This window comes from Pangasianodon hypophthalmus, chromosome 15, assembly GCF_027358585.1.
Source record: "Pangasianodon hypophthalmus isolate fPanHyp1 chromosome 15, fPanHyp1.pri, whole genome shotgun sequence".
NCBI classification, from domain to species: Eukaryota; Metazoa; Chordata; class Actinopteri; order Siluriformes; family Pangasiidae; genus Pangasianodon; species Pangasianodon hypophthalmus.
The window spans coordinates 16,736,521-16,750,756 of record NC_069724.1 but is presented as its reverse complement, the minus strand read 5'-3'; the positions used below and the strand labels follow the sequence as shown (position 1 = coordinate 16,750,756).

Sequence of the window (14,236 nt, the reverse complement as noted above, 5' to 3'; positions counted from 1 at the left end):
ACACTGTAAAGTACTTCTCCATAAAATTTAGTAGTGTTTCTTTTTTTTTGTTGTTAGTAATAAACATTAAGGACTTTAACTCCATTTCTAGTAAAAAATAAGTTAAATTCTCCATCATCTTGCTTCTCTGTGTGTGTAAGAGCATCTCAGACACAACTTATTTACAGCATCCTCCCTGTTGCCCCCTTCCTCGCCTTCTTCAACCAGTGGGCCCCCGTGTGACGTAGGGATGACGCACTTCCGAGTTGAAACGGGACGTTGAGGAAGGCGAGGGCAATGCTGCAGAGTGGGTTCAGATGAGAGAGCTCGCGCACTGGAGCGGACCGTTTCCGGGAAGTAGGAGTTTCAGTAATGGCGACTGCGTGTGTGTGCCAGCCTCAGCGCGGAGGTTTCAGTTTCGAAAACTGTAAGAGGTAAGAGCATGATAATATAAAGTACAGACCGGTAGGCTATTTAACCTCTGTGTTTTTTTTAAGTTGTTCATTTTGGTATTACGCTTCGTTTTTATTATTTGCTAAAGAAGATGCTAATTCTCTGTTAGCTAGCGGGCTGTGTGAATGATTCAGCAGAATTTCTTCAAACTATATTATATTGTTAGTGAGAAAAAAAACGTGCGGGGTGAGTTTATCATAAAATGGATACGTTTTCTTAATTTTTCAGATAATATTTTTATTCTTATTGCTGAGCGCCAGCTAATGTTAAGTGGAGTTTAGCTCTGTGTGTACACTGAGTGTACCGGTTCACTGGTTAGCCACATGCTACATGTCCACTCCTCTGAATGTAAAGCACCTAATGTCTAATGTAATGTCTAAGAGAGCGCTTTACACTTAGGCCCGCTTACTGGCTTTGGGCTTTATTGGCTTATTTTTGTTTAAATAACATATTTCTAGCGCAATAATGTAAATGTTATAAGCTTATCTGCTCTTTCATGGTCCTTTTTTTCCTTCAGAAGAGCCAGAGCACCAGAGCTATGGGACTCCAAATGAAATGAAATGAATCTTTGTAGCTCATTTCATATATATCATTTCTTATATTGAAAGGTGATGTGTTTTGTGATTCGGCTGCTAATTTGTTGGCCTATTATTAATCCTTTTAATCCTAATAATCCTATTATTAATTTTCTCATTAATAATAGGATGTTTAATGTCCTATTATTAATGAGAGAGACAGTAAACGCTGGACTCGGAGATCCAGAGTGCGTTACGAGACAGTGGCTGTGATGGTGCGTTCAAGTCACGTCGGGAAGATCGTATTTACGAGTTGAACGCCAAAACAAAGTCGTGATTACGAATGGGAAAGTCGGGATTTTCTCTGAGCTCTGAGTTTCTGAGTTGGGGTGTTGTGTCAGTAAGAAAACAGGGTGGAATCAGTGGATGCATCATCTGTAGCTGTTCTTAAATTAGTTGAAATTGAATGAGTATTTAGCAGTGACATGTCTTTGTCAGGTTTTATTATTATTATTTACAATAAAACAAGATAATTGCCTCCACAAAATACTATAGCACTGTACAATTATAATATAATATGTAATGATAAAGTTTACAGTGGCTTCATAAATTGAAACATAAAAAACATAAAAAAGCAAAAAACACCTGATTCTTTCTTCATGATTTTCTAGAATTAGAGTTAAAAAAAACCTTGCTGTATTTCTTTTTGTAGTTAATTATGAGAAAGTACACCACCATCTTACACCAACCAAAGTGACTCGAACGCACCTGACGTGGTAATTGCGACTTCCCAACTTGTAAATACAAACTTTTGCAGGAGCACTTGAACGCACAGTAAGAGATCAGTGATCTAGGAGATGACACATGATGGCAGTATTAACACTGGAATGTGTTTAAGCAGAGTGTACAGGTGAGGAGGTGAGGATGCTGCACAGACTAAAGCACTAAAGCACTGTTGCATTGCGCTCTTGAGGTAGAGAGGAAACATCCTCCTGGTACCACTATCAGCTAGAAGTGGAAAGGCATTGTGGGTAATGTAGGAAAGTGTTAAGCAAAGGGAAAACATCTAGATGAAAGAAGTTTACACTAAAGCCAAGTCAGAATTTCACTACAAAATTAATGTTGGAAACCACTGAAGACCACATTAATTATTAATATGGAAGTTGTTCAGGGTGCATTTTTCCTTTGATGGGATTGGCAATCTTATTTTTTAACTGTAAGCTTAGTCATTTAAAAGATGCTACTGGAGTGATTAGTTCAACAAAATATCTATACTGGTATTTTTAATGGTGAAATCATGGCTTGTGCTCCCTTTACAGGTCAAAAATTCAGTTTGTCTAAAACAGTCACGCTGCTTCAATTCATGATAAATAGATCTGAGCACTTAGGGTCTAGAAGTTAAAAAAAAATTGCCATAGTGACATTGATTATTTGCATGTAAATTCACCATGAGTTGCGAGAAAACAAGGGTATATGCTCTCGTAGAAGCCATTGGTCAGTCTAATTTCAATATTATTAAAAAAAAAAAAAAATTAATTGGAATGAGAAGAAGAATACACACAGGAGGGGAAATCATTTCAGCTCAGCCATTTCTGAAGGATGGATTATTGCTTCCCTTTTACAGAGTTGTGGGGAGTTTATGCTGACCGGTGGAGGCTGGTTAGCTAATGTGAACTTGCATTAGCTAATATTTCAACGGGCTAGCACCATCTAATTCACATGTTCCGATAATTCACACACTCTTCTCTTCAGGAGCCTGAGCTACATTAGGGTTTCCACAGGCCACAAATCACTGTTCACATTCTACATAGAACACAAATAATGTCACTTTTGACTATGTTTTTAATGAAGCACTCTGGCAACTTTTGGTACGGCTTGCAAGGCTGCTACAGCAAAATAGTCAGACTAGAACAAGAAAATAGAATAATATAAAACACTATGCCAATGCACTAAGCCATAATATGTACTGTAATTACAAAACACTAAAAGACACTACCTTTGGAGAAAATAAAACTTATTCACAAAGTCTTTAGTTCATTCCCTCATAAGAAACAATAAGTACAGTCTCGTACTCTTGACTGTGACATCTCGGTTGCTTCTAACTCATGCTCTCCTTGCCCAGTCATTGATTTCAGATGGATGACCTTTTTTAAGCAGAGTCATGGTTGTGCAATATTCTTTCAATTTTAAAAATAGTAACCTGACTGACACTTTGTCCTGGACTTGTTTTGATAGCTTCTTGGTCTTCGTTGTGCTCTTTGTTTAGATATTATTCTCTAATAAAGTCTGGTGGCCTTATGCATGCAGCGCTTGTGGCTTTAGGAGTCAGTAGTGGGTTGAGAGACTCTGATGATCTCAGCCGTTCTCACAATCTGCAGTATGGTCTTGTCATCTGAGACAATGCAGTTCTTGTACGAATCAGTGAGACAGCTCTTCAGGATGCTTTCTAGTATCCCCATGTAAAAAAGTGGTGAGAATGGTAGGGACATGTTTGCTCTCGTCATCGTCCACAGGTAGTGAAGCCGCTGCTGGGCTTTCTTGTCTAAGCAGGTGGTGTTATGTGTCCAGCTTAAGACCTCCAAGGTGGTCAGATTTTTTGCTAAATCTGCAATGAGATGTTCAAAAAGCACATAAGCGTTAGGGTCAGGTGTCTTCAAACATTTGGCCATATAGTGCATCTCCCATTTTATTAACATTAAGAGATAAGTTGTTGCTTTAGTGCACGAACTGCTGCACTTCTTCGTGTATGCTGACTCATCATGATTGCTGATGATGCAGCAAACTTGTTTATGTGGGTTGAGTTATCCTTTGCAAAATACTTGTCAGTCCGCAGCATAAAGAGCAGTGGACCGAGCACACAGCTCTGGGGAATCATGGCATTGTGTGTGGTGGTGCTGGAGGTGTCGATGTCAATCCTGATGGACTGAGGTCTTACAATTATAGTTCAGAATCCAGTTACAATCCAGTTGAGGCCCAGTGGTAGTTTTTTGGGATGTTTATGTTGAACATCATTGTAACATAATTGCTCTTTTTGTCCAGTTGGGCCAGTGACAGGTGAATAGCTGAGGATATGGTGTTCTCTGAGTGGTTAGGGCAGTAGTTGAACTGAATCCTGTGTGGTTTTTGTTCTTCATGGCTAGCCGCTTGATGCTCGTCATGATAATTGTCGTGAGTGCCATGGGCCAGTAGTCCTTGATGCAGGACATGCACGCAGGGATGATGATAGTCATCTTAATGCACACAGGGACAGATGTCTGTTAGGGTATCCGCAAGCTGATCGGCTCATTCCCTGAGCACCTGACCAGATATGATTTCAGGACCAGCAGTCTTGTGGATGTTAACTCAGCAGAGTTTTCCTGACATCCACTGTAGACAGACAGTTAGTTGGTCATAGGAAGTGGAGTGGTCTTCCTCACTGGCTTTTTCTGTGCTCCATGCTTTGCATAGAAATCATTCATTGTGCCTGGGAGTGAGGCATCATGACCTAACTTGTCACTTTGTAGTCAGCTTGAATGTCTTTTCACATACGCAGTGCCTTGCCTGGTGTTTGTAAATTGTCCATGAATTCTTTGTGCATAGTTGTGCATGTGCCCCACCTCACTACATATTACTCACACACTACATCCTGCCTTAAACACTCTTCCCCGCCTCAGAAAGTGCATATTTCAAATCTGCTGAAAGTGTTTAAACTAGTTGAAATTGAAGAATTGAAAGTATATGCCCTTTAAGCTCATGGTAATAAATAAACCATGAACGGTGTTTATAAGTAGAATAACAGTTTTTGAAAATGTGTGAGTAGTAAATAGTGGATATTTAACAATTTTTGTTAAAGTTCGAATTGTTGAAAATGATGTAATCTGTTTATATGAAAACTGTGGCACTGGATTTGAAATAATTTACTTTGTCATCAGTTTTGTTCCAGTATTTCCTGTACGGTAAACCACACTCTCATCAGAACTGTATTTCATTGTTTTGGTAATTCTTATCCTGAATTTTTTTTTGTCGTTGTGGTGTTTTTTTTTGTTTTTTTTTTTTTTTTTTGGTCAGTTTGTCAGATTATAGTACTTTTTCCCCTGTAAAGATTTTTTCTTAGTTTCTGAGGTATAAAGGTTCTGGACCGTGTCAGTATTACTTTACCCTCCTGTAAATTACTGATTTCCTTTCTCAAGAAGGTTTGAATAAAGCATTCAAACCATTCGCTATCCATTCTTACATTTCTATATAACATTTTAATTGTTTGTTAGATTGTTGGATATCTTTCCCAAATATGAAGTAATATTGCAGCAATGTGCAGTTTCTTTTTCTTAAAGTCCAATCCGTAATTGAAATGAAATATTCTCTTTAATTTGGTTTATAATAAAAGCTTGTGATGAAATAAAGTTATTTTAGAGCATTTAGCACAAGGGTGCACTTACCTCATGTTTCACAGTTGATATTAAGTTTTGATGTTGTGCCCAGTTCTCCACTACAGTTAAAAGTTTTACTAGCATTATGTATTACATATTTTGGCAAAAAGGCAGAGGATAAACTGCTTGCATTTGTATTCAATTTACTATTTCTGTGTTTTCTTTAGGAATGTTCAACTAGAAAGTAATGCTGCTAAACTTGGATGCAGCCTCCCCACCGCACGCAAAACTGGCACGACTATCTGTGGGGTTGTGTATAAGGTGACCATTTCAAAGCTTTAAAAAAAAAAACTATTAAAACCTTACAACCTTAAACATTGTATCCTCTAAATGTCTTGTATTATTATTTTCGCGTTATTAACATTACTGTCCAGATACAATTTCACCCAACTTGTACAAAGTGTGTACTCTAAAATACTAAATGTGTAGGTCAATGTAAGCACATTGTAAGCACATTGCAAAAACATATACATTTTTAAATTTGTTGATCTAATATTAGAATTTCTAGTTTACAAGACGATATGGGGAAAATAATAATCATCATGTATTAATTAAGGATATTCAGAATTTGAAATATATATGCTGTATTTATGAAATCTTTTTTGAGTAAATAAAATAAGATTGTGTTTTTGCTCTGAATGTGAATTCTTTTCTTATACCCCTTAAGGATGGTGTGATTCTGGGAGCTGATACCAGAGCAACTGAAGGAATGGTTGTAGCAGATAAGAACTGCTCTAAGATCCACTACATCTCTCCTAACATCTAGTGAGCGCTGAATCACACATACCTGTGTAACTCCTGATTGCTGCTTCTCCAACGATAGATATACTCCAATATAATTGTGTGTGTGTTTCTGTGTTTCTGTGTTGTAGCTGTTGCGGAGCTGGTACAGCAGCAGACACTGAGATGACAACTCAGTTAATCTCCTCTAATCTGGAGCTGCATTCTCTCTCCACCAACCGCCTTCCGAGAGTCGCCACAGCCAACCGCATGCTCAAACAGATGCTCTTCAGGTGGCCAGCACACTTTCACTTTCTCTAAGTACCTCTCGCTGTATATACAATAGTTTGCGCAAGTATTACGATTCAGCCTATGGTGCACTTCTATAAAGTAAAAATACTAAAAAGAGCATACAGTTATATGGCTCTAACATGTTTCAAAATCTACTGTTAGTTGTTTGATTGGATTGAGAGCAATGCCACTGGTCCCCAAACTATTCCAGCAAAATGCCCACTGCAGCATAATAGAGCCACAGGTTTTCCCTTTAATTGTTCAACCACACACAGGTTTTCCTTATTTATTTATTTTTAGGGAGTTCACATCACTGTATGTAATTACATAGTATCTAAATCAGGTGTGTCAAACTCAAATTCTGACCGGGCCACATCAGCGTTCACCCTATCATCCGGAGATCGCGAATTTGAATCCCGACAATGACCTGGCCATCCGTGACCGAGAGAACAAACTGGTATTCTCTCTCCCCTTTCAATTACAGTGACACTAGCCAATCATGGGCGTCTGTGAGCTCATGCATGCAGAAGGGGGCGGATAGCGCTTTCCTCCGAGTGTGTTACGGCACCCCTTGATGTTGCATAAGCAGCGGTTTGAAAAGATGTGGTCAGCTGGCTTCACGTGCCTCGGAAGAAGCACCTGATAGCCTTTGCCTTCCCTGGTTGGTAGCTGTTGTGTGATAGAGGAGAGCTGCCTGATGGGTGGAAATTGGCCATGACTAAATTAGGGAGAAAATCCAAAAAAGTAAAAAAAAAAACGTAGCTGTAAGGTTGCACTTTGACAATGTTTATGAAAGGTCTATAATCATGGAATCATCGTTATGACTCAGTATTTAACCGTCCAAAAATCAAATAAATAAAATGTTATTTACGCCTATTACTAACTTGTTATTATAATTTAATCATTTCAGTTGAACTGTCATAAATATATTCTACTCTGTTAAAAGGGTTGACAGTAGATTTGAATGATTAAAACTACAAATTAGTGCCACCGCTGCCCCTACTGCTGTGTGGCAGCCTCTCAAAAATCGAGCGCCTCAGACTTCGCAGCTGAATTATACAGATCTCGCAGTGATCTTCATCCTCCTTGAAATTAATTTCTGGCCCCTGCCAATACCTACACCACGTTTTTCTAAATCTTTTTAGATGTGGATCTGTCTGGCATCAGATGCAGCAGATAGGTGTTGGTTGAGCAGTTGAAATGTTGAGCAGTAGTATACTAAGGGCCATTTTATTATATTTTTTGAAAGTTCTAAATCTAAATACTGTTGCAAGTCACTGTATACATTGTCCTCTTTTTCCATCTCCCTCTCTTCTATCCGTCTGTTTTTGTGTGTCTAATGTATGTGTGTGTGTGTGTGTGTGTGTGTGTGTGTGTGTGTGTGTGTGTGTGTGCAGATACCAGGGCTATATTGGAGCAGCTCTGGTGTTGGGTGGGGTTGACTGCAATGGTCCCCACCTGTACAGCATCTACCCTCATGGATCAACAGACAAGCTACCCTACGTTACCATGGGTGAGTTTCTGATACATTTCTTTTAATCACGTTTCTTGTACTTCATCTTGCTGGAGAGAGTCAGGAGACAGGTTTGCCAAGATAGCGTTCTTTATTCCTCAGCAGTCACATACATAGGCATTCAACTCAGTCTGAAATGTGGTGTTCACACCCTACCTAAATAGCTTGCAGCAAGGTCAATCATTACCCTGCTGTTTACTGTTGTGAAAATTGTATCTGGATCTCGTCTTGTTCGTGTTGCAGGCCTTTAGCAGGCCAACTGTTAATCTTTAAAGAATGCACACATTCAGTCAAGGACAGAAAGACATTCTTTGGAAGAAATGGGTGACTTAAATGCAACCATAATTAAAGTCAAAGTTAATGTTAAAGCCAAAGTCATAATTAGTTTCATATTTTATCTATGGATTCCCTGATGAATTTATCTACTGCAAAATGCAACATGTCTTTTAACATCGCAGGACCATCTAGTCAACTGCATTATGTGTAAATGGCCATGTGTTTTGTTTACCCACTTGGATAACATCAGATGGAGGTTTATTAGTATCTCTTAATGGGGCCTAAAGGCTTTAGAGCCAGGGGTATTCAACTAAAATTTCTGAAGATCCTGTTACATAAGACTTCTACATAAGGTCCAGATAAGCTGACGAATGAAAGGTGACAACAGGTACTATTTAATGCTTATCCGTTAATGATTAGTTCATGGCTATAAAGAAGACAATTAAAAGTCGCTATGTATTATTTATTAGTGGCACTTCAGATCACAATGTTACTGAAGCATGCCGCTATAGAAAGTTTAACCAATCCTGCTCGCTCCTGCAGTTTTTTATTACTGTTATATAAGCTGCACTGGTTCATGTTTTACAAAACTAGAGTTGCTATGGCCAGAACTATGGCCATTTTTTTCTTCATGGTTAACGGCTTTGTTACAGTATTTTTCATGTGCTCAACTTGGTCTAATGAAATACTGAAATACCACATCTGGATTGCGGGCCACTACTAGATGACCCCTGTTTTAGAGGATTAGATCTATAATCAGTGAACAACAATTGAACAGCAAATCACACTCAAAATGGAACACGGTGTGCCATATAACAAATAAAAAATAAACTACATTGTGCAAATTTAGATGTATAATTCTAATATTGGGAAGGCTATTAGTAGGCCCTGCTTATGTTGTCTATGTTATTAAAATGCATCCAAATGCTACTTCGTTTGTGACTGTCACTCTTCTTGTTTCCTGATTAAGGATCAGTTAAGAATCAATTAATCAATTAAGGATGACCTTTTCGCCACACTGCTTGGCCACGCACACTCCGTGCAGGAGTGAAGCATCAGCAATCAAACAAACATGCCCCATAGTATGCTCCAGTCCCCGGCACTGGTTGGCAGGTTTCTGTGCAAGGCATTGGAAACGCAAATGCAAGGGGAATTGCAGTTTCATTTGAATTTTGGCAGGCTCCACACGCTACTCTGAGGAAGTGAAATAGCAATGGGGTAATTTGCTATTGCTATTTCAATATGACCGGGTCATAACTCGTAAGACATGGGAAATGCAATTTTTTGTAGTAGTAGTAGTAGTATACTTTATTGTCCTCGAGATGAAAATTGTTGTGGACTACATGTTGCTGCAGACATACAGTAAACAGATAATAATAACAATAAAAACAATGATAAAAAGATAAACTCAAAATACAATCAGGATAAACTCTTGTTAAACAAACACACTGATACAGGTACAAAGGAATTCTTATATCGATTTAACTTACACATTGGGATTCTATATCTTCTACCAGAGGGAAGCAGTTCATACTGTAAATACAAGAAATGAGTCTGATCACCAAGAATCCTCTCAACCACAATTGTAAATGGACTTTGCTTTTCCTTTTAAAATTTGGCAGACATTGTATGGTCGTGTAAACAAAAATGCAAATGGTAATACGTGATTTGCATTAGTATTTGAATTGTGCCTCAATTTGAGTCCACAAATAGGAAACGCAGTTCCACTGTAGATAAAGGTGTTGCTGACACAGCTCTTTTGCATTTAGTTATATCCACAAAACTCCATAAAAGCTCAAGGGCACAGAGGGCTAGAAATGTGACGTGAATACTAAACCATGAAATAAAAGGCAGAAAGGCAAAAATGGAAGGCATCTATGCCAATAAAAATATTTAGGAGTGTAACAGCACTTGAAAAGGTCAAAATCTAGAGACAAATTACGGAAAAGATGAATTACATGTGAATTCATTGAGGTGACAAGTAAATGGTGTGACATGAAAATGGAGAAGGGGAAAAAAAAAACCCAGTATGCTGTGCCTAGGCACTTGTGCACACCAAGCATGTCCCAGCGGGAAACTGCTAGTTTAAAATTGTTTTAAGTGTCTCGACCATTATGCTGGACATGGAACAGGGTTTTAAGCTTTCATCCTCCAAAAAAAAAAAAAAAAAAAAAGAAATAATAATGGCCTTTATACCTCCATTTCCTCATAAGTGTGATGATCACTAAATCTTCAGTCAGCTGTGGCGTTTGTTTATGGCCATGCACGGACAGACCATCTCGGTCTCCATTTATACGGCCATTTCTTTTGGCATTACTGAATGACTAGTTTTATTTGTCTTAATCTGAGTTTATGTTTCTTTATTTTTCATATTCTTTAATTAATGTCATAATATAAAATGACTGGGTTTATCAAAATGTTCTTAAATGGCATTCTTAGTGCCTGACCTAGTGATATTAATTGATGAGGCTGTGTTTTTGATGGAGACTGCAAAGCACTTCTCTGGACAAGGACATAATTAAAAATAAACAATTTAAACTGTAAATATAGTAAATAGTAAATAAAGTCGAGGGTTATGTTAGTCTTCTTATGTGTAAATTTACACACATTAGGGAGCAAAAGAAGGAAAGGGAATTTTTTCCAGAATTTTTTGCATGATTGCAACAGTTTGCATGATTGCTAAATTTGTGTAAATGCTCCTACGAATGATTTATTCATAAATCTTTTCTTATCCAGCTCGATAAATGAGGCCCAGTGTGTGTAAACGTGCTGTGGATATATGCACTGGAAGTATATTAACTTTGATCTTCTGTGTAAGATGACCACTTACACTGGAAATAATACAGTGGCCATTTACAGTGGCAATACTTTGAAGCTGGTCTTTCAGATCTGCTGAATCAGTGGCTAAACAACTCTTGCTGTTTTTCTGATAAAGTTTTATTGTTCAAATTTGATTTGATGGTGTCTAATGTGTGTGGTTGTGTGTCCCTAGGCTCTGGATCCCTGGCTGCTATGGCTGTGTTTGAAGATCGCTACAGGCCTGACATGGAGGTGGGTCTTTTTCTCATTGGCCCTTTGATCAAGTTTTTCATAATTAATGAGAGAAATAATCTTAATGATGATTTCTTCTTTCCTCTTTAGGAGGAGGAGGCAAAGCTCCTGGTGCGAGATGCGATAGCAGCTGGTGTATTCAATGATCTGGGCTCAGGCAGTAACATTGACCTGTGTGTGATCACCAAAGGCAAGGTGGACTACTTGAGACCACATGACGAAGCCAACAAAAAGGGCATTAGGTAAGTCAGGAATATGTGCAGAGATTTCTCCATTATTCGATTTTTAATCTCAGCATGAGAGGGACAGTCTTCTGCTTGTGTAATTCCAGCTGTTTATACTACAGGTAGTTTTCAGAAGACAGTGAGGCGCCACTATTGCCTTTCTCTGGCTTGAACAAAGACAGTGCTTCCGTGTCTACTAACACCCTTAGCAACTTGCTAACCAAATAAAGTCCTGTAAAATCTTTAAGATTTTCAGTATGCACACACCCTGATCTGTAGCTACTGTTTTTTTCTGCAGAACTGGTGACTACAAGTACAAGCAAGGCACCACAAGTGTTCTGACAAATTCTGTGACTCAACTCCAGATGGAGGTGGTGGAGGAGAGCGTGCAGACCATGGACACGTCCTGAAGAGACTTTTCTTGTTGTCTCATGTATGGCAATGTTACTCCACTGTTTACAATAAAATATGTTGAGAAAAACCTTGGTGTGATTTTATTTAATAATCAATAATATGGACAAAGGAGGACAAACCAAAGATTTTGTCTGAGCAAAAGTAGATAAAAGGTGTCAGTGGTATAATGTCTTTAGAAAGCATTTCACTTTAAATTTGAAGGAAGTTATCTGTCAACACTAAAAGAAAACAATTAACCACTGAAGTACAATGGCATCATAAAAGCAGAACATTCCATCATAGACAGGCGTTTAACCTAAATGATAGAATATTGACTCTCCCAAGGCTGAGGAAAATGGCCAGAGTTGTTCAAGCTGATCAAGTTGCTCATATAATCACTCTTTATAACCATGGTGAGCAGAAAAGCATCTCAGCATGCACAACACATCGAACCTTGAGGTGGATAGGCTACAACAGCAGAAGACCACATTCCTGTCAGCCAAGAACATGAATCTGAGGCTATCATGGGCAAAGACTCACCCAAACTAGACACTGGAATATTAGAAAAAAAATCACCTGGTCTTTTCCCAGTCTTCAACTGGCCATGATTTTATGCATTGTACTGCTGACGCATGACTGAATGATAGGATATCTGCATCAATGTGCAGTTGGACAGGTGTTCCTAATAAAGTGGACAGTGAGTGTGTTTCATAGTTAACCGTAATTTCAAGTAAAGTCACAATTATTGGCACCCTTTGCAAACAGGTTAAAGAGTAAAAAGGTTATGAAAAATTTCTTTGTGGTTAATTAGTATAAGTAACTACTTCATGAGATTGGAGAATACAGAGCAAGGAATGAGATCACTCCTCAATACAAATTCTCTTCTGATCTCTGTTGTCCTCCTCCAGGGACCTTTGTCCTCTCTTATGGACTCTGCTCCTCAGCTCACCCCACAGGGGTTTAGGTCTAGTGAACTCCACACACTTATGTTGGTGATTACATTAAAGAAAAGGCTTTCTTTGGCATGCCTTCCAAATGGAGGTGGCATTTAATTACAGATTTGGAGATTTGGCACCCATCTGTAAAGTTCTGATCGTAATCATTTGCCTCTCTAACTGTCCTCTTTTCTTTGTGTGGGGGAGAATATATTTGTCTCCTCTTTTAGGCAAATTTATTACCGCTCCTTTAGGAATTATTGCGTCCATTTTATTACCGCTCCTGCAGTAATTATTGCATCCATTTTATTACCAATTTATTGCGTTCATTTTATTACCACTCCTGTAGTAATTATTTCATCCATTTCACACGGTACGGAGGAGCCTTTATTTAATTTCCAACTTGGTGCACTTATATTGGGAGTAGTTTGGTAAAGATAATCTTTCAAATACTAACTAGAGAAATGAACACCATTATGAAAGAATCTGTTGCTGGGTTCAGCTGATAGCTCCAGGCTAAGGATTGTCCTGTTGGCATAAAATACACTGTTATATCCACTTCTTTACGTTTCTCTATAAACCTGTAAATTTTGACCTGTATTGGCCACTGGGTGCGCTATTCATCTTTTCAATAATATAAGCAACTATTGCAAAGTTTAGATAATAGATAATATTCTTGCCATAGGATTTGTCTGAGCCATCCTAATAAAATGCCAGTTATATCCTTTTCTATAATTGTCAAAAGTTAATCCTGGGCTTTTCACTGGATCATGTCAAAATTGATCCTGCCACAATTTCAACATTATAACAGCAAAAATCTAAACATTAAATGGCCCAAAATTTGAAATCATTGATCTTATTGTCACAATAATCGTAAAATCCCCATGACTTGGACTGTGTCTATGATGACGGTTGTTAAATCTACCCCTGATCAGGCTTCAGAGGGTGCGGCTGTCTACACTGGGCTTTAAATTAATTCAAAGCCTTATGATTTTTATTTTCTATAAAATGGAGACAAGTACTATAAGTTAAATGATTCCATTAAGTGAGTTAAACAAGTCTGCAAATTTCCAGTCATATTGACTTATTTGTTAAAAGTCTGATGCTTACTGTAACAAGGTCAATCTGTATGAATGTTGGCAAACATCTTCTTTCGAGCTCCCTCATCAAACATTATAATGTGATGCATTTGTAAAAACTCTTCCCATCATTCATCTTGTCTTGGCCAATTCCCACCCGCCAGTCAGGTCTCCCCAGCCGTCTGACCGCTACCTGTTGGGGAAGGGCAAAGGGTATCACATGCTTCCTATGAGACACGTGAAACCAGTCAACTGCTTCTTTTCGAACTGCTGCTCATGTTGCATCACAGGGTGGCGTAACACATTTGGAGGAAAGCGATATCCTCCCCTGCATGCATAAGCTCACAGGCTCCCACAATTGGCTAGTGTCACTGTGATTGACAGGGAAGAGAGAGTATTCC

The 14,236-nt window shown here is 38.4% G+C and overlaps 1 protein-coding gene across 1 annotated transcript; it reads left to right on the top strand.

Moving 5' to 3' along the window:
- Positions 1-255: 255 nt before the first annotated feature.
- psmb7 (proteasome 20S subunit beta 7) lies at positions 256-11,909 on the top strand. The gene is made up of 8 exons (XM_026929262.3): positions 256-413; positions 5,521-5,614; positions 6,021-6,118; positions 6,226-6,366; positions 7,762-7,877; positions 11,146-11,204; positions 11,295-11,446; positions 11,727-11,909. Exons 1-8 carry the CDS (start codon positions 352-354, stop codon positions 11,836-11,838), a joined length of 834 nt encoding a protein of 277 aa, XP_026785063.1. The 5' UTR covers positions 256-351; the 3' UTR covers positions 11,839-11,909.
- Positions 11,910-14,236: the final 2,327 nt, after the last annotated feature.

What these genes read in the sequence shown, in the direction of transcription:
- psmb7 (XM_026929262.3), top strand. Translation starts at nt 352, where the DNA reads ATGGCGACTGCGTGTGTGTGCCAGCCTCAGCGCGGAGGTTTCAGTTTC. An exon ending in AGTTTCGAAAACTGTAAGAG is followed by an intron (nt 414 to 5,520) that starts GTAAGAGCATGA and finishes TGTTTTCTTTAG; the next exon opens with GAATGTTCAACTAGAAAGTA. An exon ending in GCTACAGGCCTGACATGGAG is followed by an intron (nt 11,205 to 11,294) that starts GTGGGTCTTTTT and finishes TTTCCTCTTTAG; the next exon opens with GAGGAGGAGGCAAAGCTCCT.